A 16,354-nucleotide genomic window follows, 5' to 3' on the forward strand; every position below is an offset into this window, starting at 1 on the left:
ATGTTGGCCTGGGGATTTTCAGTATTTTCTGACATTTTGCAGCAGATGTAATTAAAGGCTTAGTCGCGAAACTAATTGGCAGATTAACCAATAATGAGTGTAAAAAGGTACCTTTCACAGAGGCAGGTTTTCTGGCTGTAGGCTTAAATCCGAGCCCCAGTTGGCCCCAAGTGTTACTACCAAACATGAGCAGCCGCCCATTCTCTGCAAACATGAGAATAATTTACGGAGATTAAAGATTCAGTAAGCTTTTACACAAATATTTCTTGTTGAACACAGTAATTACTAAATCAAAATGTGCACATATATCATCTGCACCTGTTCTGACAGCAGTGTGCTCTCCACCACAAGATATGTGCACAGGTTTGTCATTCTTCAACCAGAATTTACTGGGCACATTGTCAGCAAAGCTGCTCTTCCCAAATGTGAAGATGGCTCCTGTTTCTGATGACAAAGGTGAGACTCATCTTTAGACAGCCTTGATAGGAATAACACACACCATGCAGGACAGTAACACACTCTTCTCTTATTCAGCACCGCTAAATCCTGACCCAACCTGCTGTCACATCTCAAGCGATTTAAGTAGCAGCTTGACAGAAATAGCAACAGGTTTAACACACACACACATATATTATGTGGACATGGCCGGTCAGTGCACTGTTGAATATTGCTGCCGTTTGCTGTCTAATGCCATGAGTAGAAAGTAGGCTCACCAGGTATGTCCACATCGTGCTGTCCTGTCATCTCCACTGCTGTCCCCCTCCTCCTCACTCTTCCTCCTCCTCTTCCTCAGCATGTGGCTAAGTGCTGATCTGTGCTGCTGACTGACAGGTAGGTCAAGGAAACGTCAGAGGAGCAACATGGCTACCTGTCAGCTTTTTTTTCCCATCAGTACTTTTATTGACAAATGTCGAGACAAGCATAGACATTATATGAATGAATAACGCCAGGGGTCGGATCTCCAACATAAACCACATCAGAGCACTCGAAACTCACAAATATGTTATAATGTGTACATGTGTTTCAGTGTTTTGATTGATTATCCATTATTGGAAAATTGAATTGAGTCGATGCATTGTTTGACTTCATTGTTAAGTATTGTCTGAAATATTCATTTGAAATAAATTTGGAATACTTTGAATACTTTTGTGGAAAATGTACATATTTTTCAGTATGTAATCTGTAATGAGTAAAATCAGTATCAGAAATTACCACTACACAGGACACACCTAGATTTAAGTGCTTCTTCTATTATTTAAAAATATTTTAATTGGAATGTATCTATATTTTTCCAATATCTTCTATGTAATGTAATGCAGTGACTCAAAAATCACTAAACTAAGTGACACACCTCTTCACACTAGATCTCCGTGCTTCCTCTATTTCATCTTCATCTTGTTTTTTGTAATATATCGTAATATAACGTAATGTGACGTCATTTAAATCCCCTTACATTTGACGCCACGCCTCGCTTCCGGGTCCTGCGGTGACGTCAGACGCACCCACGCTGCCGGTTGGCTCGTCGCTGTGGCTGCGTGCCATCAGGAGCAGGCTGTGAATCAAAGTTTTTCCCTTTTCTGATGAAATATTCCCACAACTTTACGCTCACGTTGTGTTTACGGCCAGAAGTGTCATGTCTAGTAAACTACTATCGGTGAACAACACTGTTTTCAAGTGTTTGAAAACTGTCAGTCGGCCGCGAGGGTTCAGGTAAGACGCTCCTGATAACTTTTAAAGTTAAAGTCTCTAACATCAGCTCTGCCAGGTTTGTGATAATAGAAATAACACATGCATTTTGCTTTTTCTTTGTTACTGTTTCAGCTCTGGAGCTGCTTCCCTCGGTTCGGTTAATGTAAAGGGTCGCAGCTGTCTCACTCTGAAGGATTTCAGCTCGGATGAAATCAAGAGGCTGCTGTGGGTGTCCGGGGACCTGAAACACCGCATCAAGCATGGAAAACAGGTCTCTATCTAATAACAGCTGCAGGGTTTGTTAGGTGTGCACAGGTTTTCATTTAAGGAAGCAAACTGTCATTTCTATTTCAGTATCTCCCTCTTCTGCAAGGAAAGTCCATAGCAATGATATTTGAGAAGAGGAGCACCAGAACAAGAATGTCCACAGAAACAGGTGTCCTTTTTGTATATGATCATCTGCACTGCTGTGTGCCATGTGCTTCAGTTTAACATTGAAAAACTGGAGGTGTTTACACACTAGGCAGTTTTCAACACGACTGGAAGAAATACTCCTATTTTACTTAAGTAAAAGTACCAACAAAATAATGTATAAACATTCTGTCACAACTAAAAGTACATTACATTTAGTTAAAGTACAAAAATATTATTATATATATGTATGTATTTAGTATCAAAAGTAAAAGTACTCATTAGTGCCCTCTGATGTTATTTGAATGTTACACATGAGCAGCATTTTAATGTTACATATGATTTTATGATGATTTACTTTATATGCTGTCAGATAGTGTAATCTATAACTGATATTATTATATAGATTAATCACACAATGTTAATCTGAACAGAAACTAGTAAATACAGCTGTCCAAGTAGAAGCATAAATTAGAATAAAATGGAAACACTCAAGTAAAATACCTCAAAATTACACTTAAATGCAATCTGTTGTTCTCTACCTCTGGGTTTCAGTTGTCAGATTTACACTTGAAACTGCACAAACTAACTCATGCTGTTAGCCGGGCTGATACCATTCATCAGTGTGTCCAGCGGTGTAAAAGTCATTGTTAGCATGGACACAAAAGAACTGCACTTTCAGCACATCCCGGGAACAAAAACAGTCAGCATCCGAACTATTTCCACTCCACTTACATGAGGTGCTGTGCTCATTTGTTTTATTTTTCAAGCACCAGTTCAGGGAAATTTGAATTGTCTTATATCATAATTCCAGGTTTTGCCTTGCTGGGCGGACACCCCTGTTTCCTCACCTCCCAGGACATCCACCTGGGAGTGAATGAGAGTTGCACAGACACAGCTAGGTGAGCCTTATAAATGTAGAAATAGGGGTAAATTAATGGCAGTCAATTGTTGGCTATGGGTTGTATACGTGCATCAGTTTATTAATTAGCATTGTTTTGTTTTTTTATGTAACTCTACTTCACATATTGTATTACTGGTGAGTTTTTCAAGTTGGTAACAGTCATCTTGTGCTGTTTGCTGCTGCTGCTGCTAATTACTGAAGGGGAGGGAGAGTGTTTGTGGCCCAGTAGATGAACCACAGGTCTCTGAGCACATGGCCGTCTCTGTAATGTCTGAACTCCTGCTGCAGGGTTCTCTCAGGACTCTGTGATATCGTCCTGGCTCGAGTGTACAGCCACTCCACACTGGAGGAGCTGCAGAAGGAGGCCACCATCCCCGTCATTAACGGCCTGTCTGACCTCTACCACCCAATCCAGATCCTGGCTGACTTCCTCACCCTGCAGGTCCTGAACACTCCTCAATACACTACGCTTTTCATCAACTACATTATAACCTTTTCTAAATTACAACCGCTCTCGTCCAGGAGCATTATGGCTCCCTTAACGGGCTAACCGTGAGCTGGATTGGAGACGGGAACAACGTCCTTCACTCCTTCATGATGGCTGCAGCCAAACTGGGAGTTCATCTCAAGATTGCTACACCAACGGTTTGCCTCGACTAATATGTCATACAGATTTGACCTCTCTTTTGTTACACCCTTTGTCTTTTTAGTAGATTGTTTTTTGCAGTCAAACTCTAATCTGTTTCTTGTGTGAAGAGATGCTTTGGACCAAGAAGCCTGTGGGGTTGTGTTTTGTAATTTGCATGAATAATCCAGACACTGAGCTAAAGCTGCGTCTGACTTCACAGGGTTATGAGCCAGACAGGAGTGTTATTCAAGAGGCACAAAGACTCTCCAAAGAGGTGAGGGCGTCTTCAGGTGCCAGTTTTATAAACACGGCTCTCATCTACGAGCTTCTGTTTCATTCATAACCATGCGTTTTCTCTCAGCATGGGACCCAACTTGTTCTGACCACCGACCCGATGGAGGCCGCCCACGGCAGCAATGTTTTGGTCACCGACACCTGGGTCAGCATGGGACAAGAGGAGGAGAAGAAAAAGAGGCTCAAAGACTTCAAAGGTTACCAGATTACAATGCAGGTAAAGAGGGACATTGTTTTAGCATTATTTAGAGCCAAAAGCTTGTGTTTTTACTGTTTTAGCCTCAGCGTTGGCTTAGAAATCAAAGAAATAAAAATAAAAACTAATGAGAAATGCCAAACTATAATAGCCTCGGTACAGTGATTGTACAGGGTCCCTACTCTCCTTTTTATGTATTATGACACCCAGTGTTTCACCACTCTTCTTGTAAACTGCAGACAGGAAGTGTGGCCAAGCCAGACTGGACCTTCCTGCACTGTCTGCCCCGCAAAACGGAGGAGGTGGATGATCAGGTGTTCTACTCATCCCGCTCCCTCGTCTTCCCTGAGGCAGAGAACAGGAAGTGGACCATCATGGTGAGTAACTTAACAAAAACACTATTATTCAATGTATAATTTTATACTACTACTACTACAACCACTACTACTGATAATAAAAATGATAATAGTAATACTAAGGGCAAATAGGCGACAGAGCAACAAGCATTAAATGCAAACATCCAGCAAAAAACACAAGGCACAAACAAAATAAAACAAATTAGACAAAAGCAAATCTGAACAAGTGGGTTGTGAGCTGCCTTTTAAAGGTTTCCAAAAAGTTTCTATACTTTAGGAGCTAGCTTGGCAGCAGCAATTTTTACCGCTTAAAAGCAGCTCAAAGATGTCTTGGTGATCACTAGTATGAGTTTGATTTGATGCTGTCTTCTCTTTCAGGGTCTGATGGTTTCTCTTCTGACTGACTACGCTCCACAGACGCCCATGCTCAAGTTTTAAGGTGGATTTTTACCGTGTGTCATGATTGTTTATTTGGTTTAAATCACCTCGTGTCCCTGCTCAATGGGTGACTACAGAAACCAGTCTGAACTGCAGCTGTACAATTAGCCAAAGATCTGTTTACATTCATTTGCGGAGGCGGACAGTGAGGATTGTGGTGAGCGTGAGGTTCACAGTGGAAACGTCTTTGCCAGACACATGTTACTGGAAAAGAAGAGATTACCGAGCCTTTCTTCAGACTGTTCAATGTCCTCTTGACTTCACAACAGCATCAGAAATGTGAAGGAGGAAACCCAATCTTCTCAAGCTGACCAGTCACTTTCCACACGGTATTTATGTCGTTGCTGTAGACGCGATTTTTGAGAAAATACACATCGTTAGGCGTGCCTCAGCGGCAAATGTTTTGTTTATGCCACACTCCTGAAGGACCATACCTCTGCTAGCCTGTTCAAAACTAATCACATATACTTTAAATTACAGCAGGCTATTTTCCACACGTCTTAAGGCTTTGGTTGTGTAAACTGTACACTGTGTTAAATAGATGGACACAAACAAAGGTACAGCAGATGTCTCAAAGCAAGAGAATATTGTGTTGTAAATTGAATACTCCCTTCATCCAGATAAACGTGGTTTTTATGTCATTTTTGACACAAATGTGCATTTTACATCGGGCTCTTCACATTTGTAATGAGTTTTTTGTGTTGTGCCTCAAGAGCCTCTGATGCAGTGGTGCTGAAATAAAACTGAGACAGTCAAATTTTTAAATAAAAACATTACTCTTGAGTTATAATTTCTACCAAAAGTCTACAAGGGTCCAGTTTGTGTTCCTGTGGAACCTCAACAGTGTCTGAAATCCAAGGCATCTTCTTAAAAAAGCCTTTTCTTAATGCTGCAACCTCAGTTTTATTTCTAATGGGTCTCATTGTTTTTATTATAACTATTTAATCCTAGTACATTTTACTCATTCATTTTTGCATGTAAAGCACTTTGTAACTTTATTTAGTAAGTAAATAAAGGTGTTTTATTATTATTACAAGACATCCACCACATAACCCCCAGTGTAACAAAGGATAGATTTTAAAATCCTGTTACTTGCTTATAAAGAATTAAATGGTCATTTCTGATTTACTTGTGCCTCTCAGGTCATCTGGTGCAGGTCTACTCAGCGTTTCCAGGATCATAACCAAGCAAAGTGAAGCAGCTTTTAGTTTTATATACTCCCCACAGTTCATTTAAATCAGGCCTTAAAACATTACTGTTTACTGTGGCTTTCCAATAAATGAGCTACATAACTTTCTTTTAATCTGTAACTTTTTATCCACATGCCGTCTTTGTCTTTTAAATGCATCTTCTCTTAAGCTTGAACTATTATAACTACTACAGTTCAGACAGAGGAGTTTAAAAATAGAAACAATATACACAGGGGGGAATATAAAAAAAAAAAGTATTGAACATTATAGTGCCATTATTGTCAGTTTGGGTGCAGTGTGGTCTACTGGAAGCAGTGCTGGTTGTAAAGTCTGACAGCTGCTGGAAGGAAGGACCTGCGATATCACTCCAGCCGCCCATCTCTGAGCCCGCTTCTGTTTGAGGTTTCTTCCCATTAAGGGGGAGTTTTTCCTGCCACTGTTGCCTAATATCTGATGCTTGCTCATGTGGGGATTCTTGAATCCGTAATGTTGAATTCCTGAATCATTGGGTCTCTCTCTCTTAATTTAAGAGTTTGGTCTAGACCTGCTCTTTATGGAAAGCGTCTTGAGATAACACTGTTATGAATTGGCGCTATACAAATAAAGATTGATTGATTGAGGAGTCTATCGCTGAAGGAGCTCTCCAGTGTTATCAGCGGGCCCTTCATAGGGTGGGAGTCGTTCTATCTCACTGACGATAGCTTTGCCATCACCCTCCTCTCCCCCATCACCTCCACTGGGTCGAGTGGACGACCCAGGACAGAGCCGGCCTTCTTGATGAGTTTGTCCAGTCTCTTCCTGCTTGTGCTTTTATTATATTTTACATGTAATTTTACCGTGTCTGTGCCCTGCTTTATATTGTTTTTTATGTCCCTATAATGCACTTTGAGTTCCCTTGTGTCTGAATGGTATATAAATACATTTGCCTTGCCTCCAGTCCTCATGGAGGAGCAGCTGATTTACAGTAAGGTATATATGACATTCATATGTAATAACATAATAATAAAATTACTTATGTTGAGATTTACAGGTGATTTGTTGCATTTAAACTGATAATAAGCCCTGCAGGACTCAGCACAGCCCTCATTCATCCAGACTGCGCCATCTAGTGGGCGGAGGCGGTAACGCCGCGGTGCTCCGATTGGTTTAAACGGGAGAAACGTGTTTGTGCGGGAAGCTTTGATCTCCGTGGGTGGTCCGGTTTGATTAAAACAAAAAAAGTAAGTATTTCATTCACAAACACCATCGGCTTCATGTGAAAGAAATACACACGCGTGCAATGAGAGTTTTTGTAGACATGAACACAAACACACACACTAACTAACAACATGTTGCACCAGAAACTGAATAAAAAGTAGTTTTAAGGCTCTCTGCACATCCAGTGTAATTTCATAGCTCACAAACAAGAAGTCACACAGAGAAGTAAAGTTAGCTGTAGTGGAAAACAGGGTGATTTTCCTCGGAGACCACCCACACACTGGAGGAGTCTGCAGGGAGTGGGAGCTGGAGCCGAGGTGGGAGGAGGACGCCATTGCAGCCGCAGCTGGCCGCTTGTGATCCGGCCGAGGAGGGACAGACGTTACCGAGCTGAAACAATGTCCAGCGGTTGGTTCGGGCTCGGGCCCCCGCTCACCGGGCCGTAGCGGCGTGGAAACACACCGGGAGGATGGACGGGTTTGCCTTTGAGGAGGAGAAAATGCGGAGCCTCAGCGCCGAGCCAAAGCAGGTAAAAAAGGGGGGGGAGCTGGCCGCGTTAGTCGGGGGGACAATGGGGGAAAGTTTTAGCTAACCTCGGCTAACTAACGGTGGTTGTTCCGGCTAACGCTCCAGCTAGCAAGCTGCTGCTGCTGCTGGTGCTGGTGGTGGTCTCCTCTTTTTACAAAAAGATTCACCAGGAAAAAGCTCACCACAAACATTAAATGTCGCCAGAGTTTAGGTTAAATTTGCCGTTTTAACTCTCTAAAAAGTTAACTTTAACCCACCGTGGTGTGAGATGGCAACAAATGCGCGTTTCTGCGGCAAAACAGTGTTAACTAACGAAGCTAACCTGATTAAAACCAGCAGGCGATTTATGAGTTATGTGAGTGTCGATGTTTGTGATTTTGGTTTAAAGTTAAATCCAGTAAAAAGGGGCTCAGTTACATGACTGCTTCCTGATGTTAAAACTTTAAAATCAGTGGTAGAAAAAGTACTCAGATCCTTAATGTTTCAGAAAAAACAGCAAAATAAAAATGTAAACTTTCCTTCAAGTAACAGTAATACATTCAAAACACCTTACAGCCACAGAAGTGTTATCTTCTGCTGTCAGTGCTGTGTAATCATTATTTATTGCACTGTTAATGCAGCTGGCGGAGATAATATAGACAACTGTGTAGTTTAATCCAGGCAATAGATTGTGTTTTATTAAACTATGATGTGTTTTATATGTAGAATGCAAATCTGCAGGTAACTAAACTATAGATGTTTGATTTGAAATGTAGTGGAGTGAAAGTATGAAGCAGTAACCAGTAGAAATACTTCAGTAAAGTACCTGAAATAATACTTGATTAAATGCATGTATTTACTGTCCAGCCCTCCTGAGGGGACGGCAGCTGGATGTGCTCAGTTTGTCTGAAGACAGGCCTTCTTGGTGTTTTCTTCATGTTTTTCTATAAAAATCACATGGAGGTTGTAACTTACCATCTTTAACAATCATTTTTGGCAGCAGCAGTCTTTTTTTAGCAGCATGAAAATGAAACTACAGGCTCCTGAAATTTGCTTGACATGTGTCATCCATCACTATGAGCATAATCTGCCTCCATGTTTATTAAGATAAATGGTTAATCAGAGGTCACGCAGTGTCGATATATCATATCAATCTCCTCCTAAGGGGCCGTTAGAGCTGAACTGACAAATGATTTATCATTTAATTCAATTCAATTAAGCGAAAAACTGTTGCCATAGTCCTTCATCAGTCGAACTATTTGTTTCAAGACTTTAGCAGTGCTTTTCTAGTAATATCCCTGTACTTTGATTTCTAATATCTTTCCCCTAACAGTGTCTTCCTTCACCTGTCTGGTGGCCCAGTCTCTCACCATGAACACCAGTAGGAACTGCACCGCGGTGGGGAATGGTGAGGGTCTGGCTGCCCTGGAGTCAGTCTCCATCGTCACCATCACACTCCTCGCCTGCCTGGGGAACCTCTTGATTGTGGTGACCCTCTATCGCAGGCCTTATCTGCTCACACCCAGCAACAAGTTTGTGTTCAGCCTGACCCTGTCCAACCTGCTGATGTCCATGCTGGTGCTGCCGTTTGTGGCCGTGAGCTCGGCGAAGAGAGAGTGGGTGTTTGGGGTGGTGTGGTGTAACTTCACTGCCCTGCTCTACCTGCTCATCAGCTCTGCCAGCATGCTCACCCTTGGAGCTATTGCCATTGACAGGTTAGTGGTGCTGGATTGGAATTGAAGTCATGTCTTGAAAAGTTACACAAAAGGAATCTTGTTTCTTTAAACCTGCATTCATTTATTTTTATTTTGCCACAGTGCAAAATGCAGTGCATCAAGCTGTAAATACAACATTAACACATGTTAATGTGTAAACAAAATTACGGATTTTACACATCTAGCAGGCACCAAGCATCATTCTATTAACTCCTGAACAATATATTTGGCTATTTAGCTGCTAAAAGCTCTGCTGTGTTCACCAGCTACTTGCTAACATAGTTTGCTTTTTGGCGCAGAGGAGGTAGGCTTCAACGGCGTCATCGCTGAAAAAAGCTGCCTGCTGCGGCAGGAAACAAAGTTGATGGGTTTGAACCAAAACAGTGAAGCTGCTTCAAACAGAATTGACTATTTTTAATGCAGAAAAAGCAGTGGCCTAATAGTTACAGTGCAGGATTGTAAAAACAGTTTGTTCTCATGCCTTGAACAGGGCCCATAAACACCCCGAGCAGTGTAGCTGCTCCCTCATGTTTGAGTGTTGAGTCGGGCATCGCTCAGAAATAATGTTTGACTTCCTTGAACATTTTTGTTTTCATTATAATTTAATGAGTCATGAAGTAGTTTTGAGAGCAATACCACTGTTTTTGCAAATGTTGCCCAGTATCTGCTGTCATTTATATTTCAAAGAATACATAGATCCTTTGACATATATAGATAATAGATCCATGACTGTTTGTGGTGGTGGTGTGGTGTTACCTCGTTGAACTCAATATTTTCTTCGGGCATACATGTAATGGAAGGAGAAGACCAAAGATATGAAATTAATTTGAGAAAATTAGTATTTGTATGGGCAGCACGTTGGTGCGGTGGTTAGCACTGTTGTCTCACAGCAAGAAGTTTCCAGGTGTACGTGCACTCCGGCTTCCTCCCACAGTCCAGACATGCAGGTTAATTGGTGGCTCTAAATTGCCTGTCGGTGTGAGTGTGAGTGTAAATGGTTGTCTCTATGTGTCAGCCCTGTGATAGATCAGCAGTATAGACGATGGATGGATGAATTATTTGTATTCATAAAGCACAGATACAATCAAATGTCCGATGTTCACTTAGGTGAAAGTGTTAATTTTTAAAAGTGAGCATGAGACGTAAAAGACGTAATTAAATGTAATAAAAGCCAATATATATATATACAGGATTTCTTTCATATTCAAAATCGTGAAATTTAGTGTGGTCAGTTTAAGGTCAGTTTGCAGGCCTGTAAATAAGACTGGTTAACCACACACTTACGCCGTGGTATTTTTCTGGAGATTTTCCCAGCTCAAGTGACGAGCATTAGACAGACTAAAGCAAAGTAACTTTAAATGTGGACTGACATGAATGCACCATTCATCTGCAGGACCGACAGTATTTCCACTGATTCCTATTTTTAGAAATAAGAAAATGATAAATAAATAAAAGCACAAATGCACAAATATAACTAATCCAGCACTTTCACTTTTCTTTGCTTATTCTCTGACTGGATATTTACTGATTTTGAGTTATAACTTTGCAAATTTTACACAGCTTTTATTGTTGTTTAGATGAAAGTAGACAGGCAGTAATGTTTATATTCCCCAGAACTTTGTAAAGCACTGTGAGACAACTCTGTTGTGATATTGGGCTATACAAATAAATTGAATTGAATTGAAGAGGAACAAAAAAACACTGTAACTCTGGTATCAAAACATTTAAAACATTACCCAGCCCCATTAGGAAGTAGTGCGCAATTAAAGAACATAATGCAAAAAGACTGCATAAACAGAAAAGGTAAAGTGATTCATCGTGTAAATCATTTATTAATTTAAAAATAGAGCCACTGAACATTCCCTGTTTCTGGTTTTATATCACTGTAAATGTTTTGATGGTCATTTCTACAAAACAAGAGTTATGATAATGTCCCCGGTGGCTCTGGAAAATGTAAAACAGCATATTTTTTTTTTGCCATTTTCCTTAAATGTTACTCTATAAAAGTTAAATCAATTAGTTAAAAAACAATCAGTTTGTTTTTTTTGCTTTGTAGGTGGATTACATTATTATTCCTGTAGTCAGGGATTACAAAGGACTGTAAAATGATCTTCTGTAAATACTCACCGTTCTCACTGCTGTCCTAATTGCCCTCAGCACCTTTGGGAATTTTTTATTACAGTGCATGTCTTTGTTCTTCTGCCAAGGCCTTCGTTTACAGTCCAGTTCGTGGCTCCTCAGGAAACACTTTGGAGCATTTAGCTTCTGTATCAGTCGCTGAAGTCTGGGCTCCTTTGAAAGCAGTGCTGAGTTTTCCTTTCTGCAGGGTTGCCTCACTGTGTTCCTTTCTCGTCCCATCAGGTACTACGCAGTGCTTTACCCGATGATCTACCCCATGAAGATCACAGGGAACCGGGCGGTCGTCGTCATCGCCTACGTGTGGTTACACTCCCTGGTGGGCTGTCTGCCTCCTCTGTTCGGTTGGTCCTCCTTCGAGTTCGACTGCTTCAAGTGGACCTGCGTTGCGTCATGGCACAGAGAGCTGAGCTACACGGCCTTCTGGGTCACCTGGTGCACCCTTCCCCCCTTCGTCATCATGCTGGCCTGTTACGGTGTAATTTTCCGTGTTGCCCGCATGAAAGCCCGCAAAGTACACTGTGGGACGGTCATTGTGGCCCAGGACGACTCCACTGGAGCTCAGAGGAACGGACGCAAGAACTCAAGCACTTCAACTTCCTCTAATGGAAGTCGGCGGAGCCTCGTGTACGCTGGGAGTCAGTGCAAGGCCTTTGTCACCATCTTAGTGGTGATCGGCACCTTCCTGATGACCTGGGGGCCGTACGTCGGGGTGGTGTGCACCGAGGCTCTGTGGGGACAAGGGAGTGTGTCGCAGGGACTGGAGACTCTGGTAGCGTGGTTGTCTTTCTGCAGTGCAGTGTGCCACCCGCTCATCTACGGCCTGTGGAATAAAACAGTGAGGAAGGAGCTGCTGGGCATGTGTTTCGGAGATCGTTACTACAGAGAGTCGTTCGCCACGCGGCAGAGGACGTCCCGTCTCTTCAGCATCTCTAACAGAATCACAGGTATGAGAGCAGCAGTGGCTCGGCCTGTTATGCAGATCAGTTCAAAGGGACATCAACTTCAGTCTGTTTATGGATGTCTGACTCCTTTATGTTAATCAGAATCAGTTTATTATACATACAAGGAATTTAGCTGTGGTTTTTAGTGCCTCTTGCTGGCTTTGCTCAGGAAGATACACATAGACAAACAGCCAAAACAAGGACAATTACAACAGCAAACATAAAATATATAACTCTTATGTACAGTCAAGATGGTTCAGTGTCTAAATACAGATTAAAGTCTAGACAGGGATACTCGGGTGGTTTAAATGCAGTATATGTGTGTATATACGCAATATCTACATACAGTCTGTTTAGACTTACAGTCAGTGTTGTTATATTTTCATGTGTTGTATGATGTTGCACAACTAAAGCTTGCTTGTGTTCTTTCAGACTTGGGTATGTCCCCACACCTGACTGCCATGCTGGCCGGTGGAGGGCACCTGCTGGCCCCGGGGAGCAGCACAGGAGACACTGGCTTCAGCTTCACTCAGGACTCATGTAAGCAAAATAAACGAGAAAAACACTTCCTATGTGTGTCCAACATCTATACTGTATAAACTAACTGTGAGCAGCTTTCCTGTTTGCGTAGAGCATTGCATTGTGGGAGGATCGTGTCCATCAACCAGCAAAGCAGCAACAAAGAGCTGTAGAGCAGCATATTATCTTATTTTAGTTGCTGGAACCAGATCATTTTTGACACGTTTTTTGCTAAATTGCTTAAACGATTAATTTGTTTTCAAATGTGGGGTGATTATTTGTCCGTCATTTGATGACTAATCAATTAACGATCAATTAATCGGAATCATCGCAATATACTGTTGTTCATAGTTAGATTTAATGCTAATTGTCATTTCTGGGGTTCCTTTTATTTGATTAACAACTAGAAACAAGTGGTTGTAATATGAGCATGAAATGGAGATGAAGTGATTCATGGCAGGCGTGAACATGAGGTTCAAAAGTCTGGCAGATGGTCGTAGTAGTTCGATTGCGTCATTGTTAAGATCAGCCTCACATTCCTGTTTCACAGCTCATGTTTACAGTTCAGGGCAAGAAAAGTCTTTTGTCATACAAAGAAATGTCTGGTCCTTTTATTCAGACAGTTTCTCCTTTTTAAATGATTAGTTTTCTGTTAATTGCTGCTCTTAATTAACCCTCCTTTTTGCGTCGGTGATGTTTCCCACGCAGGCACAGATGTGATGCTGCTGGATAACTTCTCCACCGACGGCTCCTCCCACCTCCAGCTCCAAGGGAATCCGTCCGGGAAGAGGAGGAGCTCGGTCACCTTTGAAGACCAGGTGGAGCATTCCAAAGGTATCTGTTGTTTCCCCGCTCCACAGGCAATTAGAGGGGAGGGAGTTCACTTTATAATCACTCAGGGTTTGGAAAACGACTTTGTGGTCAGAAAACTACAAAACAAAGCATTTCACTAAACATAGGATTTTGTTTACTGCATCATTTGTCTCACGTGATATTTTTGCGTTTTTCCCGTCAGCTGAAAACACCAACACATCCTCGCTTCAAGTCCAAGCGGAAGTACACAAATCTCTCGACACCTTTGCCTCCTGTCTGGCGAAGGCCATAGAGACTGACGCTAAGCTCACCCTGTTCGGGGAGGGTCTGGCTCTCCCGGGGGGACTGTTTACGACCAGGGCGACACCCAGACCCAGATACCTGGACGGTCAGAGACTGAGACTGGAAAGCATCGATGAAGGGATCGTTAAAGATGACAGAGATGAAGAAGAGCAGGATGTGGAGGAAAACACAGCCTGAGCACAGCTGGTCTGCTCTTTTATTGGTAGGGCTGGGTGTCAGTACTCGATACCCTTTTAAAGGTATCAGCCGAAATAACCCAGTCAGTCACTGCAGGCATTCTTCAACTTAATGCGATGCGTGACTGGACATTTAAATATAAGGCTACACATCTGTGGCATCTGATAGAAATGCGTAAAATGTTGAGGGATTATCTCAGAAAAAACTGGGAATATGCGCAACATGATAAAGCACCTAATCAAGCACAGGGAGAAGGTATCGAATGAGGGTCTCTACTGGTATCGGTGCCAGTTAAAGGGTACTGGTTTTGCTACTGGTATCGAAATCCTCTACACGATACCCAGCCCTATTTGTTGGACACACTTACAGACCGTACTCAGTTTATTATTGAGCTGAAAGGGTTTCACATCCTTAATGCCACTATTATGTGACCATTGAGGGTGGTGCTTTTCACGCTCTGTGGAGCAGTTTATGAAGTCTGATCTTTCTACACGTGGGTACTCCATACTTGAAACTGTTAGGAAACAGGAAGAGGCACATGATTCATTCCACTAAGTTGGACCAAGTGCTTTTGTATGGATTAACATAATCAAATAGGAAGCCTTAACTACTGTAACTAAGTGATTGTTGTAGCAATTTGTCTATTAGTATATATTAGTGTATGTAATGCAGGAAAATGTGCCTCATTAGGGCTCAGCAGTGCGGGAAAAAAATACAGGAGTTTCTACCTTCCAGAAGACTTGAAACACTGTTATTAGATCACTTAAAAATGTCTCCTTTATGACATTAAGAAAAGTATGTTTCAAGCCCAAACCCTCACTTATTCAGGTACAAACGAAAAGAGACACTTTGAACTGTGCATCTACGGTCGTCATTAACAGGCGTTTCCACTTCCTGTGCCTGATTAGACCGAGCTCCTTACTGAACACATACAAGCTCTTCCAGACTGATGCTCTGTGTGCTTTGTCTCAGCTGTCCCTGTGGGCCAACCTGCACCTCAGACAGTCTTATTGGCACATAATGCCAGTATGTACTGTTGCATGCACTATCGATACAATTGGGACACATACTTCTTCATAACACTTTGTCTTTAACGTTGACCCTGTCGCTTGTACATGCGTCGCAGTCTGTACCGCAAAATGCGAATATTGTTGAAAGAAAAATCATTGGTATTACATTTCTGTACTTTGGAGATGCAACAAAACGCTGCTCGCCAGAGGCACGCATACTGTCACTGTGCTGTCAGCTGTCTGTTCTCTCTCTCTCTCTCTTAGTTGATGTGACGTGTTCACTGCGCAGAGGACTGTGGGTCAGAGTAGCCAGAGAAGCGTGCTGCAAAATGCAACCAGTAGAACATCCAGGTATTTTTTAAGTCTTTTCCTGGCTTACTTAACAGTAGGCCAGTATGGGTATTAGAATACACTAATAAGTCTGACCTCTGTCCCAGTGCATGCTGGGATAACTCCCAATCATGACCCAGATAAGGAATTATTAAGTACAGGAAATCAGTTTGCCTGTTACTGTTCAGCCCGGAGCTTCATTACATGAACAGAATGTCTTGGCCAACATTTGTAGTGCAGATTACAGGTACTGTCAGTCATATGTGATCCTTGTGTTGGTACCTGAACAAGAACAGTCCTGACATTTAATCATGATCTGCTTCAGTAATTGCACTTGAGCCTGCAGCGTGTACTTGTTCTCATAGAAACCACTGTCATTGTGTGTCAGAGGAGGCGATCATTACTGCGGTCAGCATACTGTCAAAGATAAAGCAGAATATTATCAGTGATGTAGTAAAGACGCTGTTTAGTAAGAATCAAATAGGTCTAAGAGTAAAAGAAGTCCACAATTGGTCATTTGGAGACTGGCTGTTATCAGTGTTAATGAAAATGTATTAAGAAGGGTCCATATTTCTTAATAATGTGCGCATACTGAGC

General features: G+C 42.0%; 2 protein-coding genes across 2 annotated transcripts; both read left to right on the top strand.

Annotated features, from left to right (window-relative positions):
* Nucleotides 1-1,633: 1,633 nt before the first annotated feature.
* Nucleotides 1,634-4,941, top strand: otc (ornithine transcarbamylase). The gene is made up of 10 exons (XM_070838092.1): nucleotides 1,634-1,710; nucleotides 1,822-1,960; nucleotides 2,044-2,125; nucleotides 2,915-3,002; nucleotides 3,293-3,446; nucleotides 3,527-3,649; nucleotides 3,853-3,906; nucleotides 3,994-4,143; nucleotides 4,362-4,499; nucleotides 4,857-4,941. Exons 1-10 carry the CDS (start codon nucleotides 1,634-1,636, stop codon nucleotides 4,914-4,916), a joined length of 1,065 nt encoding a protein of 354 aa, XP_070694193.1. The 3' UTR covers nucleotides 4,917-4,941.
* A 2,589-nt stretch (nucleotides 4,942-7,530) lies between these two features.
* Nucleotides 7,531-14,460, top strand: gpr161b (G protein-coupled receptor 161b). Its single transcript, XM_070838283.1, has 6 exons — nucleotides 7,531-7,832; nucleotides 9,144-9,525; nucleotides 11,887-12,608; nucleotides 13,038-13,145; nucleotides 13,833-13,958; nucleotides 14,140-14,460. The coding sequence occupies exons 2-6, from the start codon at nucleotides 9,182-9,184 to the stop codon at nucleotides 14,415-14,417; spliced, it is 1,578 nt and encodes a 525-aa protein (XP_070694384.1). The 5' UTR covers nucleotides 7,531-7,832; nucleotides 9,144-9,181; the 3' UTR covers nucleotides 14,418-14,460.
* Nucleotides 14,461-16,354: the final 1,894 nt, after the last annotated feature.

This window comes from Pempheris klunzingeri, chromosome 10, assembly GCF_042242105.1.
Source record: "Pempheris klunzingeri isolate RE-2024b chromosome 10, fPemKlu1.hap1, whole genome shotgun sequence".
In the NCBI taxonomy this organism is placed as follows: Eukaryota; Metazoa; Chordata; class Actinopteri; order Acropomatiformes; family Pempheridae; genus Pempheris; species Pempheris klunzingeri.

Coding starts and splice junctions, on each gene's coding strand:
- otc (XM_070838092.1), top strand. CDS start 1,634: ATGTCTAGTAAACTACTATCGGTGAACAACACTGTTTTCAAGTGTTTG. Junction 1,711..1,821: donor AGTCGGCCGCGAGGGTTCAG/GTAAGACGCTCC, acceptor TTACTGTTTCAG/CTCTGGAGCTGCTTCCCTCG. Junction 3,907..3,993: donor CACAAAGACTCTCCAAAGAG/GTGAGGGCGTCT, acceptor GTTTTCTCTCAG/CATGGGACCCAACTTGTTCT.
- gpr161b (XM_070838283.1), top strand. CDS start 9,182: ATGAACACCAGTAGGAACTGCACCGCGGTGGGGAATGGTGAGGGTCTG. Junction 9,526..11,886: donor GGAGCTATTGCCATTGACAG/GTTAGTGGTGCT, acceptor TCGTCCCATCAG/GTACTACGCAGTGCTTTACC. Junction 13,146..13,832: donor CAGCTTCACTCAGGACTCAT/GTAAGCAAAATA, acceptor TTTCCCACGCAG/GCACAGATGTGATGCTGCTG.